The 16,368-nt window shown below is 36.9% G+C and overlaps 1 protein-coding gene across 1 annotated transcript in view; it reads right to left on the bottom strand.

Moving 5' to 3' along the window:
• The window catches only part of IL23R (interleukin 23 receptor), a 63,998-nt gene that overhangs the window by 45,448 nt on the left and 2,182 nt on the right, over nt 1-16,368 (bottom strand). Inside the window, exons 2-4 of the mRNA XM_043573344.1 lie at nt 10,225-10,327; nt 7,344-7,640; nt 395-518 (exon numbers count right to left, since the gene is read on the bottom strand). Coding sequence (XP_043429279.1) covers nt 395-518; nt 7,344-7,640; nt 10,225-10,327 — 524 coding nt within the window. The remainder of the gene's footprint in view (nt 1-394; nt 519-7,343; nt 7,641-10,224; nt 10,328-16,368) is intronic.

Genomic DNA, 16,368 nt, shown 5'->3' with positions numbered 1-16,368 from the left:
TGTGCATTAGGCTCTGTTTTTTAGATCCATTTTAAAGATAAAGAAAGGCAATTTGGAGAGGTTGAGCAAGTTGCCTAAACCCTACAATGAGGATAGAGCAGGGGTTGAAGCAAAGATCCTTTTAAAACTATTCTGTGCTATATCAGCATCAGGTCCCTGACCCCAGTTACGTACCAATGAATTAAAGGGCAGAAAGATTATAGAACGCATTGTCCCACAGAGTGAAAATATTAATGGCCCAAAAAGCGTTCAGGTAGCTTCACTGATGATAATTAGGGAATTGGGGATAATCAGCATACGTTTAATGCTTAAGGCTCATTTTTTGGATCCCTGCTGGAGGCAGAACATTGGAATGGAATGGAATTGCTCATGTTAAACTGTTGAAGGAACCTACCTCTTCACATACACCGCATACATTGTGTCTATGTAGGTGGGCTTCCCAGAATTCCAGGTACAAGTCATGTTGCCTGAATATTCATAAATGACACAGGTTACCTTGTCAGGAACATCTGGTGGATCTGCAACAAAATGTATCACTTAGGAGCCACCATACAAACGTAAAGTTCTTTATAAAGTAGCTAGCTGATAAACTTCCCATTTTATTTAGGAAACCAGCCCAACTGGCATTCAATACTTCCCTCATTCCATCCCTACCACCTCACCTAACATCCTACTTTGCCATCAAACATTGCTACTCTCCTTTGTATACTATATTCTCCACTCTTCTGGGGATACTAATATGATCAAGTTTCTCCTATCAAAAAAAAAAATAATAATAACTCCTCAAATTCTCTCTCCTCAGCTACCACTATCTCCTTTTTTTAACAGCTAAACTAAGGGTCCTATATTATACTGGTCTTTTACTTCATCTCCCATTTGCTCTTGAACCCCAGGCAATCAAGATTCAGACCCACAATTCCACCAAAACCACTGTTGTGAAGGTCGTTAATGACTTTCTAATTAACAAATTCCGAAATATCTGTGCAATCACCATTGAACTTGACTTCTGCAGCATTTGCTGTTTTGGTCCCTTATCCCCTTGAAACCTTTGCCTTTGGCTCTTGTGAAAGGATCCCAAAAAAGTGTTTTTTCTTTCACCCCATCAGACTGTTTCCTCTTCTGGCACCTATTCCACTACTCACTTTAAAAGTTTAGTGTTTATACATACAATGGACTATTACTCAGCCTCAAAAAGGAAGGGAACTCTGATACATGCCGCAACATGGATGGAAGTAGAATGATGGTTGCCAGGGTGGGGGATGGGGAAAATGAGAGTTGCTTAATGGGTACAGAGTTTCAGTTTTGCAAGATGAAAATAGTTCTGGAAATGAATGGTAGTGATGGAAAATGATGGTGATTGCAGAACAGTGTGAATGTACTTCATGCCTCAGAACTATACACTTAAGAATAGTTAAAAAAATATATTTCATATTATGTATATTTTACCACAATAAAAAATGACTAAACGTTTTTTGGGGGGCTCCTGGGTGGCTCAGTCCGTTGAGTGTCTGTCTATTGATTTCGGTTCAGGTCATGATCCCAGGGTTGTGGAATCAAATACTACGTCAGGCTCTGTGCTGAGTGCTGAATCTGGAGGCTGCTTAAGTTTCTGTCTCTCTCCTGGAATGCCTGGGTGGCTCAGTGGGTTAAGCATCTGACTTTGGCTCAGGTCATGATCTTGCGGTTCATGTATTTAAGACCCACATCAGGCTCTGTGCGGACAGTTCAGAGCCTGGAGCCTGCTTCCAAATCTGTGTCTCCCTCTCTCTCTGCCCCTCCCCCACTCACACTCTGAATCTCTCTCTATCAAAAATAAATAAACACTTAAAAAAAAAAAGATTCTGTCTCCCTCTGCCCATCTCACCCACTCATGTGCTTTCTCTAAAATAATTAAAATTTTTTTGGTATTCACAGAATTCTATTTCAACATTCTCTTCCTCCCTGCATCCCCTTTAGCTCTTTTTCTAAGTAACCATAATATGGAGAATGTTGTTTAGTTTTTATCTGTTAGCTTCTTTACCTTTTGAGAACTGAAATCCTCCTCGCTCCCAACCTCATCCCCACTCCACTCCTGCCTCAAGGGCTGTTATTCACTAGGCTTTACCTACAAGTGTATCCTTGACTGAGGCTGACTAAAGAGTCCCTTTGGAATGAACACATGATTTAAGATGAACCAATCAGCATTCTCCAAGGGGCTTTTTGGAGAGCCATTGTAAGAGGTATTTTCTTACCCCTAGAAATTGCTGTCTCTGAGTAACATGCGAGCCATGAGCCACTGGTGGCCATCTTGGATTTAAGAATGAAGACACCATAGGGGTGTCTGGGAGGCTCAGTCAGTTAAGTGACAGGCTCTTGATCTCACAGTTTGTGAATTCAAACCCCTGCATCAGGCTCTGCACTGACAGGACAGGGCCTGCTTAGGATTCTCTCTCTCTCTCTCTCTCTCTCTCTCTCTCTCTCTCTCTCTCTCTTTCTCTCTCTCTCCCTCTCCCTCTCAAAAATAAATAAAAATTAGGAGAAAAACAATCTTAAAAAAAAAAAAGAATTAAGACAACACGGGGGAAAAAAATCCATGAAGAGATAGGAAAAGATGAGAATTCCAATGACATTATTGGAGCCCTAATGGTCTCTGAAGTCTCTGAAACCCCAACAACTATAGAATGAAATCTGCAATTTTCAGTTACATCATCCAACAATAAATGACCAAGGTCAAGATCAAAAAAAGAAGTATGGAAATACGGAGTGTTTATCATGTAGTCACTTTTCAGGTGTGGCTCTCTCGGCTTGTCCCTACACTCACAATACTGCTTGCAAAACTTGACTACTCAGCAAATGACAAGAAAAATGGAAGAATGGGGGCTCAGGAAGAATAAAAATATGGACATCTATGCACCTGAAGTTATAGCCAAATATTTATCCTACATACAAATATATACTTACACTTCACCTGCACATCATCTACTAAGAATATTACTTGTAAAATCAAAAAATAAATATATGAAAAAGTTTTCCTCATTACAAATTGAAACAATAATAGATATCATTTAGACCTATAAAATTGGCAAGGATTTTGAAAAAATGGTAATCCACAGTGTTGGAATGGACTTCAGGGAAATCCTCTAACACTCCTGTTGGTGGGAGTACAAACTGGTACAACCTTTATGGAGAGCACTTTACATATTACTATCTTTAAAATCAAGAGCAATATCTTGCAACCCAGCAATTTTACATCTAGGAATGCATCCTTAATGAAATGTTCAAAGATACACAAAAATATTTGGCCAAGAGTGTGTGCCTCTTAAAGTATTGTTTATAATAATAAGTTGGAGACAACCTAATACCCCAAAATAGGGTTAAATAAACTATAATAAACTCCTAAAATACATTGAAAAACAAAGTTGTAGAAGATAGTTTAAATATCTGGCCTCTGGAAAGCACTAGAAATATGTTTAAGTAAATTCTTGCCATATGATAAAGTGAAAAATGCAGGCTGTGAAACACTGTAGTGAGAGAGACAGAAAGGCATAGACAGAGAGAGAGGGATTGGAAGAGGGAGACAGAGGCAGAGAGAGAGGGGGAGAGATGGGAAGAGACAGAGAGACTGAAGCTTGAAAGATCTATTTCAAATTACTAAAGAGGGATTGCTAGTAGTGAAATTATGGGATTATAGAGATGATGGGTATTTCCTTTGTGCTGGTCTAAATTTTTAAAAACTTTCTACGTTGTATGAAATTTGATTTTACAATTAAAAAACTATTTCAAGCAGTAAGAACATACTAAAGTTCTTTAGAACATTTTGGTGAGTTGTAGCATTGAATTACAATGGGGACAAACTGGACTCCAAGTAGGGGAAAAGAAATTTTTTTATTTGAGTCATAAAGGGGGTAAATTTAAGTCATTTTGGACATGGATTGGGTTGTGGTCCTGCACTGATTACAGTGATTTGTGCTGAAGTTATTTTTCCTCCTGAGACATGAGCCAGAGAGTATCATTGATTTGGCCATCATAAAAAACAACGGTCGGTCTTTTGGGTTGTTATTCCACAGCATTCTATATGAAGTGAGTGCTCAGGTTTGTAAATGTCTAGTGGTTAATTAACTTTGCAAAATATCAAATAGTTTATATACACATATGCAAATAAACAGAATATTTGTTAATATGAAGCTATGTAAAGATGGGAGTATGATTATGGTTATGAGAATAAGATGGGGTTATTATTAATCTCATTGCCCCTTTATCCAATGTCAAGGGTAAAAACCCCCTCATTTAAGTATGAGGCTTATGTTTTTGCTTTTTCCTAGCAATCCCATCCCTCCCCTATTATTGGAGCACTTATTAATCACAGGCCGGATTTCTCGTGAATTCAGAGTCTAGCCAACGATCATTTTCTACTGAGAGTTTCTTAAAGGCAGAGTCCCTTTTCTTTGAATTTCTACCATTTAACACATTTTTGGCGCAGAGCAACCACTCAGTAAAGCTATCTCATAATTTGATTGGCTTGATTAATAAAATGATAATGAGAAGAATTTACAGTGAACAGAGGCACAATGCTTCTGGCAAAGATCACTCTGTAATTCCTTACCCAAGGAGAGCACAGGTCAGCCTAATTGTGCCTGTAATAATGATACTAGATAGCAACGTTAAAGACAAATATTCAGGGACTTTTGTTGGATAAGAACTCTGCTTTCATCCCAATAAGTAGAGATCAAAGATGGTTAAAATTTGGGGAGCTCTTGATTTTGGCTCAGGTCATGACCTTATGGTTTGTGAGATCAAACCCCGAGTCAGGCTCCACTCTGACAGGGCTCTGTGCTGACACCATGGAGCTTGCTTGGGATTCTCTTTATCCCTCTCTCTCTCTCTTCCTATCTACCCCTTCCCTGTTTGTTCTCTCTCTCAATATATAAATAATCTAAAAAAAAAAAAAAGATGGTTAAAATTGAAAGAAGTCAAAGACATTTAAACTTTTAAATAAATGATTAAGTGGAAACAGACTGTTCCATGTATGTTTTTTTAATGTGGTATTTTTAAATGAATAAAGACATCTTACAGTATTTTATCTCATGATTGGTGTGAATCTGATAAACTTCCCGCAATATGTGTGCATTTAATCATAGATGAATTCTAGAAAGTGTTTAAAATTATGGCTAAAAATAGAAATTGTGATAATGTTTACATTTCACAAATTACATATTAAAGTACAGAAGCTTTTAAATATATTTGGATTTCTTTTCAGGAAAAGCACTGACTCATTTATTTTCTCTCTCTTTTATGACTTGTTTCTAGTCTAAAAAAATACATGTAATCATTTTGTTCAAAACAGTGATGGTAAGTTAACATAGTAAAGCTCACAGGACAAATACTCTGTGATCAAAGTAACCCAGTGAAAGCAATGTAATTTCTAGAGTACCACAAAAACCCTCAGAAACCTTTTTTGACCTACTTAAATAGGAAGTTTTGTTTGCTAAGAATGCAGAGCTCAAGAACCCAGGGGTTCTTGGGTCTAGAGTTAGAGTAAATTCTTACCTGGCAGTTACAATTTCACACTCATAACCAGAGGTCTGTGTAAGAAGTTACAACTCACAAAGTAAATAAATGGAAAGAGTGATGTTCTTTTTAAGCAGCCAGCGGCAGAGAATCTAAATTCTTCTATGATGTTGTCCTAGAAGGGGGCACAGGCCATTCCCTGGCCCTAAACGTGGCCTGGTGGTTGTGTTTGGGGGCAGAGCTGTTGGGGGCAATATGTCACCCAAACTGGAACCCACAGAAGGAAGCCATACTTCTTTTGTCTCCTTTCTTCCTCTGGCTCAAATTAAAAGCTAACCTTTCCCCATCACTGTGAAAATTGCTTATTTTCCCTCCAAAGAAATTGTATCTTCTCTCAACACCCCACCAACACCCCCAAAGGATAAATAGTAAAATATTTAAGCATTAAGTGTTGTTTATGTTTCCTGAGGATGTGGACAAGCTAAGGTGCCCTCAGATATCAGATAAGATGTCTGCCTGTGGCTTCAATTCCCATAATTTAGGGCATGTTTAGTGTGTTATCAATTTAAGGTGTGAGTTTGCTAGCTTTATTGTTTGACCCCCAAAAAACTTAGTATTTTCCTTCCTCAGTTCACCTCTACTACCTTCCATAGCTCTTCTTTCTTTTGAAAATCGTGCAAGATCAGGTGCCCAGAGTTAAGTAGGACAATGGCCTTATTCAGAACAAGGAAGCCTCTTGTATCCTAGCTGTCCACTCTAGGTGCAAGTCGTGAACACCAGGTGGTCTTGCTCTTGCAAGTTAAAATCTGGAGATGAGGAAAAATAAAAACTCAGATTTGATTCTCAAAAGTGTGGGGAAGGGAGCATGACAAAGACTCCACACTGCACAATGGTGTTGCACTTTAAAATGTATAACATGCTTTTAAGTAGTTTATTAAAATTTGCTGCTTACCACAGCCAGAATAATTAGCCTTATTTTACAGACATGGAATCAAGGCTCAGACTGGTTAACTTGCCCAAGGTCACACAGCTGGTGAGTATAGCAGGCACACAAAGCTAGTTTTGCAACTGCTTTTGTTTTGTAAATCTTAGTCTCAGAATTTTTTTTATGGAATCTGCTTCAAGGTTGAGGCTATTATTTTGGAAAGCAAGTAACAAAAAACATAAGTGTAAAGCAGATGAAAAGAGCAATACTTAAAAATCTGAGGATGCTGCCCCTCATGTATGCTGTGTTTGGACAGGCTGGTGTTGAAAATTTGTTTTTTGAATACATCAGCAACATTGAAAGTTGCTGGAGCATGTAGAAGTGTAGAGTTCACACTGAAGATTCACATGTCTGTCTTCCCTTAAAGAGTCAAAGATTCAGGGGCACCTGGGTGGTTCAGTCGGGTAAGGGTCCTATTTCAGCTCAGGTCATGATCTCGCCATTTGTGAGTTCGAGCCCCACATCAGGCTCTGTGCTGACAGTTCAGAGCCTGGAGCCTGCCTCAAATTCTGTGTCTCCCTCTCTCTCTGCCCCTTCCCTGATCATGGTCTGTCTTTCTCTCTCAAAAATAAATAGACATTAAAAAAAAAAAGATTTAGGAAAACCAGATCCTTATAAATGATGGAGCTGGGCAGTGGCTATTCCCCAGTAGACCTCTATGTGCTTTTCTCTCTGCACGGATCTCACCAGCCTCCTTAACTCCTTTATTTCACTAACCTGGCCCCCAGAAACATTTCAGTTTGCAATTCTTATATTAAACTAGTACAAGAAATAAACTATATTAATTAGCCTCTATTTTTAGACAAGATTTTAGACTAGTTAATTGCTAGATTAGCTTTCATTTGAATTTTGAATGCACCCCAACACTTACATCCAGAAGAAATGTCTTTTCCACATATCAATGTCTCTTGAAAATATCCAGGACATTCAGCAGTGCAGTACATAGAGGCATGTGGCTCCAGAAAGTTGTTATACCAAAGCCGAGCTGTTGTTTTATTAATTCTTGTGATTCGAAATCTTTCTTTGATGCCATTTTTATAAAAATAAAGTTTCTTTGGTTGGCAGTTCTTAATTTCTGCTTGGCAATATATAGAGACATTCATACCCATCTTAAAAACTGTGGCTGGTTCTACCCACATGTGGCCAGAGCAGTTTATATTTGTAATTCCTGGAAACAAATAGATAAAATAAAAAATTCCATGTAAAACATTAAAGCAAGAGAGTCAGATGAATATGCTGTTGCATTTAAATTTTATTCTTTTCCTATTAATTAAATGATTTCCATTGGAAAAAAGTTTAGGACCAACTGTATCTTTCCATTGATTAGTTTATTATAATGTACTTTTAGCAGGCTTCTGTGGACGCTCAGTAACAGGATACAAAACTGGAGTCTGCCTTTAAGCTACTCTGTCTAAAGAGCAAATATAATTAGCTCTCCTTATTTAAAGTAGAGAACTGACACATTATGAGGCTATGGCATTTTTCAAAGGTAAGATTAGAAATAACACCTGGCATTGCAGAATCCAAACCCCATTCTCTAGGCACTCCATCAATCTGTCATTCTTCTGTAGATAACGGCTACTTTTATCACAAAATTTTGAGTTTAATGAGTAAAACCATACTCTTATAATGACAAAAATCTATTGCTTGATAACCACTTAAAATTCATCATTAATTTAATATATAGGAATAATATAGGAAAATGTCCAGAATGTATTTTGGTAAAAAGTAACTTGCAAAACAACACACTTAATAATAGGTTTAGTACCAGAAGTAAATAGAGTGAATGAGGAGAAATACACTAAGATTTTAACAATGATAATCTGTGTGTGTTAGTCTACTTTTTTCATTTTTACTTGCATATTTCTGTGTTTTAAAAATTATATAGTGAATGTATTACTTTTATAACCCCAAGCAATAATTAAAAGTCATTTTCATAAACTCAAATGACAGTGCAATGCAGTATCAGTTAAATTAAACTCACATTAAGGAAAATTTATTATTGTCTTTTTGTGGAAATACTTGCATTAAAACATCCTAGAATCTTACCAATCTTATCAAGGTAATTATTTGATTTTAAAAGGTCCTTAGCTATGGACTACAATGCTTAAAGAATTAACTTGCATAATATAAATGTAATTGAATATTTCCATTTACATAACGAACATTTAGGTATAAATTGGAAATATTTAAATGTTAAAAATAGTGATAAAAATAATTCCATCACTATTAATGGGAAATTGAAGCCAAAGATAAGAAAAGGAAGTTTTAAGGAAACATCTAACTACTTTAAATAAGGTCAACAATTCAGGTTTAGACAAACTACATCTCCAGCACCTTAAAAAAATATGTGAATACTATCATGAAATTGCTGTGAGTAGTGTTTGAGAATACACAGAAAATGTAAAAAATATCAGAAGACTTCAGATTTGGACAAATGTTGGTTTTCAAAAACAGAATAAAGAATAACCCCAGAAACTTTGGACCACCGAGCTTGCTACATTCAGGAATGAATTAGTAAGTCCATGATTTTCAGTACCTAAAAAAAAAAAAATCTGTAATCAGTGAGAGTCAACATAGATTATGTAAGAATAAGTTATATGTTAATGTCTCTTTTTAATGGGGTTAGTAGATTGGTCAGAGGAATGTTAAACTTTATTATTATTATTTCAGCAGAGCTATTGAAAAGGGGAACATACCATGTTAATAGAAAATTTGGAAAAAATGTAGTTTGGATGATATTAAAATTATTCATAGATTGAACAAAATATATAAAATAATATCTAATGGACAGCTCTAGGGTCTCTAATGCCATGTCAGAGGAGCCTGACTTATTTCTCTACACTCTATTAATTACTTGAATGTATCAACAGAAGTCCTACTTATCGTTTGCATATTTCAATCTCCTAAATCTTGGATAGTGGTTGGCCTGATTCTGGCAGTGTCTGATAATCCTGCTGGAGGGGTTCTAGTTCTGATGACAAGGCTACCTCTATATCAATATATAGAGGTATATATCAATATATTGGTATAACTACCAATATAGTTGTGTTCCAGCCTACAGAAGACATTGTTGCTTTTGTCACTATTCTGAGTAATTTGCATGGTTTGCAAAGCTTCCTTCCAGGTTTAGAACCCTACCTTAGTGTTGCTTGTCTCCCACCAAATGAATTTCTATCCCCTGCCCAGGACACCAAGTCCCCAGTAAAAACTCTCAGATGTCAAGGCTATTATGCCTGAATTTCTGACAATCCCCTTCCTGGATTCCTCAAAGCTGCTTATGCTTGTATCTGTAATAATGCCAGATGTTTGTGTGAATTATAAGATAGGAATAATAATAGCCAATACCATTGCATGAAGTTGTGAGAAATAAAAGGCTTAGTTAGCCCAGTGCCTGACACATAGTGCCTGTCAACAAATAAATTGTGGAGTTGAATTAAATTCAAATGTTTGATGGATTATCATATAACAATTGTAACAGTTCAAAGATAGAACACACCAACTCAGAATAATATGCTTATTCATAGAAATGTGCATATATGAGTTAGAGGTTTGTTTATTAGGGAAAGGAATTCTGCCATTAGGGGGGCGGTTGGACTCTTTTATTTCATTCCATATAATATTTATGTGCATATAGTTTTTCCCAATCTAATTTTTGGTTCTTCAGAGACCCTAGAATAGTGCCTTGAAAACAATAACCACTCAACATATTTTTAAATAAAAGAAAGCAATAGGTACTAAAAATACTATACCTCCATGACACCAGTTGAAGAATATGTAAATAGCTATTACCACATCCCATTGAATTGTGACCTGATTCATGCCTGAAAGCAGGAAATAGCTCTTTGTTGCCCTCTAGAAAAAATATGAAAAAGTTTTAAATTATAATATTTTAATAAAATAACCATAATAAAGGCATTACATTTTTTCCTAACAGTTATTATTGCCTTTGATGAGAACATTTCAATAGGAAGAAAAGAAAGGAGGAGGGAAGGAAGGAAGAAAAGAAGGGAAGGGAGAAAGGAAGGGAGGAGGGAAACAGGGCAAAGAAAAGCCAGTGGTATGTAAGGAGGTATGTTACAGATGGAAAAGTAAAGTAAAAGAATGGTCTTTTATACCCTTCAAAAGTCACTATGATTTACCTTACTAGGACATTTTGACCCTTAATAAAATACACTTTCTTCTAATCTAGTCTCTCTCATCAGAAATCTCTGCTCTCACTCCTGGCCAGATTTCTATGCCTTAGAAGTTCCAGAAATATCAGTCTTTGATGAGTTAAACTTAGGAAAAGCCAAAAAGTTCAGAAGTTCCAGAAAAAGGCATTCAAAATGAAGAAAGATGAAGTGAGACAAAGGTATATGTGCTATCACCAATTAAATTTATATAAAATTCCTTTCCTCTGTAGACAGCTCAAAAGACACACATTATATAAATTCCAAACAATATTACCATTAGTTTATGACTAGTTGCATTATTTACTCAGTTACTTACATTTTTATTTAAATGTTACTTTACATTATTATTTAATAACCAACATTATTCAGTTATATTTATGTTTAATAAAACCTGAGCCTTTCATATAAGACAGCAAAACAAAATCATGACTCATCATATAGCATAAAATATCTGATAACATTCTTAAAACCTGGGGTCCCCATGACCCCCATGAATATAGGAACACCTTTCATAATTTGCTAGCAATATGAGGTCTTCTCTTTATAAATAATAAGCAAAACAAAATCTAAAATGTTCCTGGTTAGAAGTTAACTACTCACCCCAATAGAATATATACAACAATAATTGTTTAAAGTGATATAGTATCAGACAACATTTGAGTATAAACTTTCATCTGTAACCACTCTATAAAATATCGCAAGAACTTACAAGAAAAAACAACCGGAGCCCCTGGGTGGCTCAATCAGTTAAGTATCTGACTCTTGCTTTCAGCTCAAGTCATGATCTAGGATTGAGCCCCACATTGGTTCTTTGCTGACAGCAAGGAGCCTGCTTGGGGATTCTCTTTCTCCCTCTCTTTCTGCTTCTCCCCCATTCGTGTTCTCGTGTGTGCTCTCTTTCTCTCAAAAATAAGTAAACATTAAAAAAGAAAGAAAGAGGGTCACCTAAGTGGCTCAGTTGGTTAGCGTCCGACTTCAGCTCAGTTCATGATCTCTCAGTTCGTGGGTTGGAGCCCCACGTAGGGCTCTGGTGCTGATAGCTCAGAACCTGGAGTCTGCTTCAGATTCTATGTCTCCCTTTCTCTCTGCCCCTCTCCAGCTCATTCTCTCTCTCTCTCTCTCTCTCTCTCTCTCTCTCAAAAATAAATATTAAAAATGTTTTTAAAGAAAAGAAAGAGAAAAACAACCTGTGCTATGTATTTCCATAGAAAATATAGCTGTTTTTAAGCATTTGGATGATCATGGTTTGTTTACCTTTCAACTTGTTTGAAGCACATAATTCCACTTCAGAGCCAGGCTGCTACCTTGTTGCCTGCATCATGTCCTCTTTCCCCACTGTCTGTCAAAAATCACTTCAGATTTTCAGCAGTGAGGCAAATGGAAATGTCAGCAAAGCCCTGACCTACATTTCAGACTCTTGAACTCAAACTGTCCAATTCAAAATGACTGGCTCTAATGTCACTATTTGGGAAAACCCAGATTACTGAAAGTGAACTGCTTTGTCAGTACTTTTTTTTCTCAGCTTAATTTAAAATGATCTGTCTCGGTTCTATCTGTCAGAATCTTTGACACCAAAAATACGATGCTTAGCTTTAATTTGCAATTAACATTGATATTTATTATAAACCAGTTTCTTAAGAAAGTTTAAATGCTACCATTGACCATTCATTTATTTAACAAACATTTTTGGGTATCTAATATGTGTCAGCCATTGTTCTGGGTATTAAGGATATGATGGTGATTAATTACTGAACAGCTCTTTTGTTGTATTGTTTAAAGTGATTAAATGGTAGATCAGTTGTTTTGAACTATCACAGGATTCTACAGGCAAATAAAAAATTACCAAATATTTGGTACATTTATAGAAGTCCTCACCAAGGGCTTTTCTTGGCATGCTTTTTCCTCCCATGTCCTTGGTTGCTTCTACTTGAGTATCTTTTCACTCTGTGTATTCCTTTTTATTGTAAATGACAGTTACTTGTTTCAATGAATTTCTTGAAGCCAGAAACTCCATCCTGCCTTTTAAATTTTTATATCTTTGGTACCTAGCATAATATAATACTCTGGGGAAACATTCAAAACATTTCTATGCTCAGATTTATTTTAGACAGGGAAGATTAGAATGTCTGTGGGTGAAGGCTGGGCATCAATATTTTTACACCTCCCCACCATGTGATTAGTGATTATAATGAGCAGTCAGGGTTGAGAATTATTGGAATATAAGAATGAGTATCTTTGAAGACCACACAAAAGAAAGGACTGTCAACTGGATGTCAATGATTAGGAACAATTTGCCAAGCTGTGAAGGAAAGGGTGTGGGAAAACATTTCACATATGAGAATAGAATGTGCAAGTAATAGAGATGTTTTGGGACAAGCTAGTTGAAGGGAATAGGATTTGAGCTAGAAAATTAAGGCCAGTGGCAGAATGTGATTACTGGGTTTTGTATTCCTGCTGAGTGGTTTAACCTTTGTCTTGAAGTCAGTCAGAGATAGCTAAGATTGGTAAGCAGAGAAATAACATAATCAGATTGGATTTTAAAGAGATAATTCTAGGGGCGCCTGGGTGGCTCAGTAGGTTAAGTGTCCCACTTCGGCTCAGGTATTAATCTTGTGGTTTGTGAGTTAGAGCCCCGTGACAGGCTCTCTGCTGACAGCTCAGAGCCTGGAGCCTTCTTCAGATTCTGTGACTCCCTGTCTCTCTGCCCCTCCCAGCTCGTGCTCCGTCTCTGTGTCTCAAAAAATAAACGTTAAAAAAAATGTAAAAAAAAGGTAATTCTAATTATTGTGTGGAGCATTGAATGAAGATAAAGAGCCCATTTAAGTTATTGAAAATCAGAAGCTGGTGAGGGCACAAAGCAAAGCAATGGCAGCAAGAACTCAGAGGAAGAAACATCATTGGGAGCTATGTGGAGGTAGATTGGACAAAATGGCGACCCCTGCAGTTGTGCAGTAAACAACACTTGTTGGGAGCTAAGAAATCAGGAGCATGAAGAATGACTCTCGTGGTGATTTTTGCTGACCCAGTAGATAAGGGCATTAACTGAGCACACAAAAGGAGTGATAGGGAAGTGATGAGTTTGATTCTGGTCATGTTGATTTGGAGGAGCTTACAACATATTCAGAGAAAACTGTCTAGAGGCCATCGTAGACACTGGTAAACTTGGGAGAGAAGTTTGAGCTGAAGATCTAAATTTGGAAGATTTCAGCATGTCAGCAGTTTTAAAACTGAGATTAGAATAAGAAAACTTAGCACATCTAGAATCATAAGGGAAGGAAGCAGGTGGACAGAACCAAGAAATCTTGACCAAAGGACAAGAAGAAGAGATACAAGGAGTGTGTGGCCCGTGTCCAATGGTCAGAGATTAAATATGATAAGAACTAAAAGGAAATGTTGGATTTGACAATAGTCTTCCCTGAGAAGAGTTTTAGAGAAGAAATGGAGGTAGAAAGGAGACTAAAATGAGTTAGAATAAAAAATAAAAAAGAGGATATTGGCTAATCTTTCAGGAATTTGGACAGTGAAGATGCTACTGATGGGGAGCTCTGTGCAAATGAAGATTTATTTATTGTTTAGAATGGGGGTTGGTGGTGGTGCCTCTTCTTTGGTGAACAGTCCAGTCACATCTTTTATCCATTTCGTTAGTTTGTTGTTTTTCTTATTATTGAGTTTTGAGAGTTCTTTATATGTTTGGAAACCAGTCCTTTATCACATATACATTGTACAAATATTTTGTCCTGGTCTGTCTCTTACCTTTTCATTTTCTTTTTTTTTTTTTTTTTTTTTAATTTTTTTTTTTTCAACGTTTATTTATTTTTGGGACAGAGAGAGACAGAGCATGAACGGGGGAGGGGCAGAGAGAGAGGGAGACACAGAATCGGAAACAGGCTCCAGGCTCTGAGCCATCAGCCCAGAGCCCGACGCGGGGCTCGAACTCACGGACCGCGAGATCGTGACCTGGCTGAAGTCGGACGCTTAACCGACTGCGCCACCCAGGCGCCCCTACCTTTTCATTTTCTTACCAATGTCATTTGAGAACAGAAACTTTTAATTTTGATTAAGTCTGATTCATTAATTATTTTATTTTCTTTTTTAAAAATATTTTTCTTTTTCTTTATTTCAGAGAGTGAGAGAGAGAATAAGTTGGGGGGGGTGAGAGAGAGAGAGAGAGAGAGAGAGAAAGAATCTCAAGCAGGCTACATGCTTAGCAGGAAGCCCAACGTGGTGCTCAATCCCATGACCCTGGGGTTATGACCTGAGCTGAAATCAAGAGTTGGACCCTCAACTGACTGAGCCACCTGGGTGCTCCCCAATTAATTATTATTATTTTTTTTAAATTTTTTTTCAACGTTTTTTATTTATTTTTGGGACAGAGAGAGACAGAGCATGAACGGGGAAGGGGCAGAGAGAGAGGGAGACACAGAATTGGAAACAGGCTCCAGGCTCCAAGCCATCAGCCCAGAGCCTGATGCGGGGCTCGAACTCACGGACCGCGAGATCGTGACCTGGCTGAAGTCGGACGCTTAACCGACTACGCCACCCCAATTAATTATTTTAATGTTTCATTTGTTTTTCCCTGCTTACATTTTCATCAACAGATTAATACATAATCTTATTGTATGTGTGTTTCCGTTTAAAGACACCTTACTTAATCTATATTGCTGATTCCATTAACACTGAACTCAGGGCCAATAACATCATAACTCACGCCTGAACAAAGCTCACCAACACATGGAGTTTCTTTGTAATATACATTGCAACCTTCTTGTGCTCAGAAACACCAGCCAGTGTTTAAAATTGGGAGCCATTTTAAACAGTGAAATCGCAAACGGAAAGTACAAAATGGGAAAAAATGTGGCACTAAACAGATCTCCAAAAGGACACTTGTTTACAGTATGAGATTTGAAACAAGTTTCTTAGCTAGGGACTTGTACATTGGGTGACTCAAATTTTTCACCACTCTGCACATGTCTGCAAATTACTGAAAAATGCTGCAAGTATTGATTTGGGGGTTACAAGTAAATTTTAGTTGGCAAATGAATTCCCAAATTTGGAATAAGGGAACGATGAAGATCAACTATATAAAATCCCATATGTAAGTGGTTTGACTTCATTTGCTAATCAGAAAGCATGAAGACCATTGTCTTGGCTTTTTCTCTACAGGCAGGGTTGCTATTTGGGTATACCAGGACAGTCTAATTTACACTTGTCCCAGGGTAATTATATATAACATTCCATTTTATTTTCAAAATTATTCCATTTTGGAAGATATATTATCACTCTCTTATAGGTATATAAGTAATAAACGTGGTTTGTTTCCTAAAAGTCACACTATTTTAAGTTTTCTCTGGTATTTGGTAAAAGTTTGGAACGTTTGTTGGCTGAGGGGAATGAAAAGAGTGATTGAGTATAAAATGCATATCCTGAAAACATACCATATTAAATTAGTAAGTATATTGTGAGTTAGCACATCATCAAGGCAAATACATCATAATGCAGCATTTTAGATTTTTTTCCAACTTAAAAAAAAATTCTCCCTAGGGAACTTAAAGGTAGAACAGAAGGAAACGGTTAGAACTATAGTGCTTACATAATTGTGCCTTTCTGTAAATTTACCTGCCTGTTGTGGATTGAAAATGTCTCCATTTTCCCTGTCCATAGGCAACACACATTGTCATAAACTAACTGGCTACTAGAAGGAACTCCTCGAAGTAGATTAGT

The sequence above is a fragment of the Prionailurus bengalensis genome, chromosome C1 (assembly GCF_016509475.1).
Source record: "Prionailurus bengalensis isolate Pbe53 chromosome C1, Fcat_Pben_1.1_paternal_pri, whole genome shotgun sequence".
NCBI lineage: Eukaryota > Metazoa > Chordata > Mammalia > Carnivora > Felidae > Prionailurus > Prionailurus bengalensis.
This window is presented reverse-complemented; position numbering and strand designations above follow the sequence as displayed.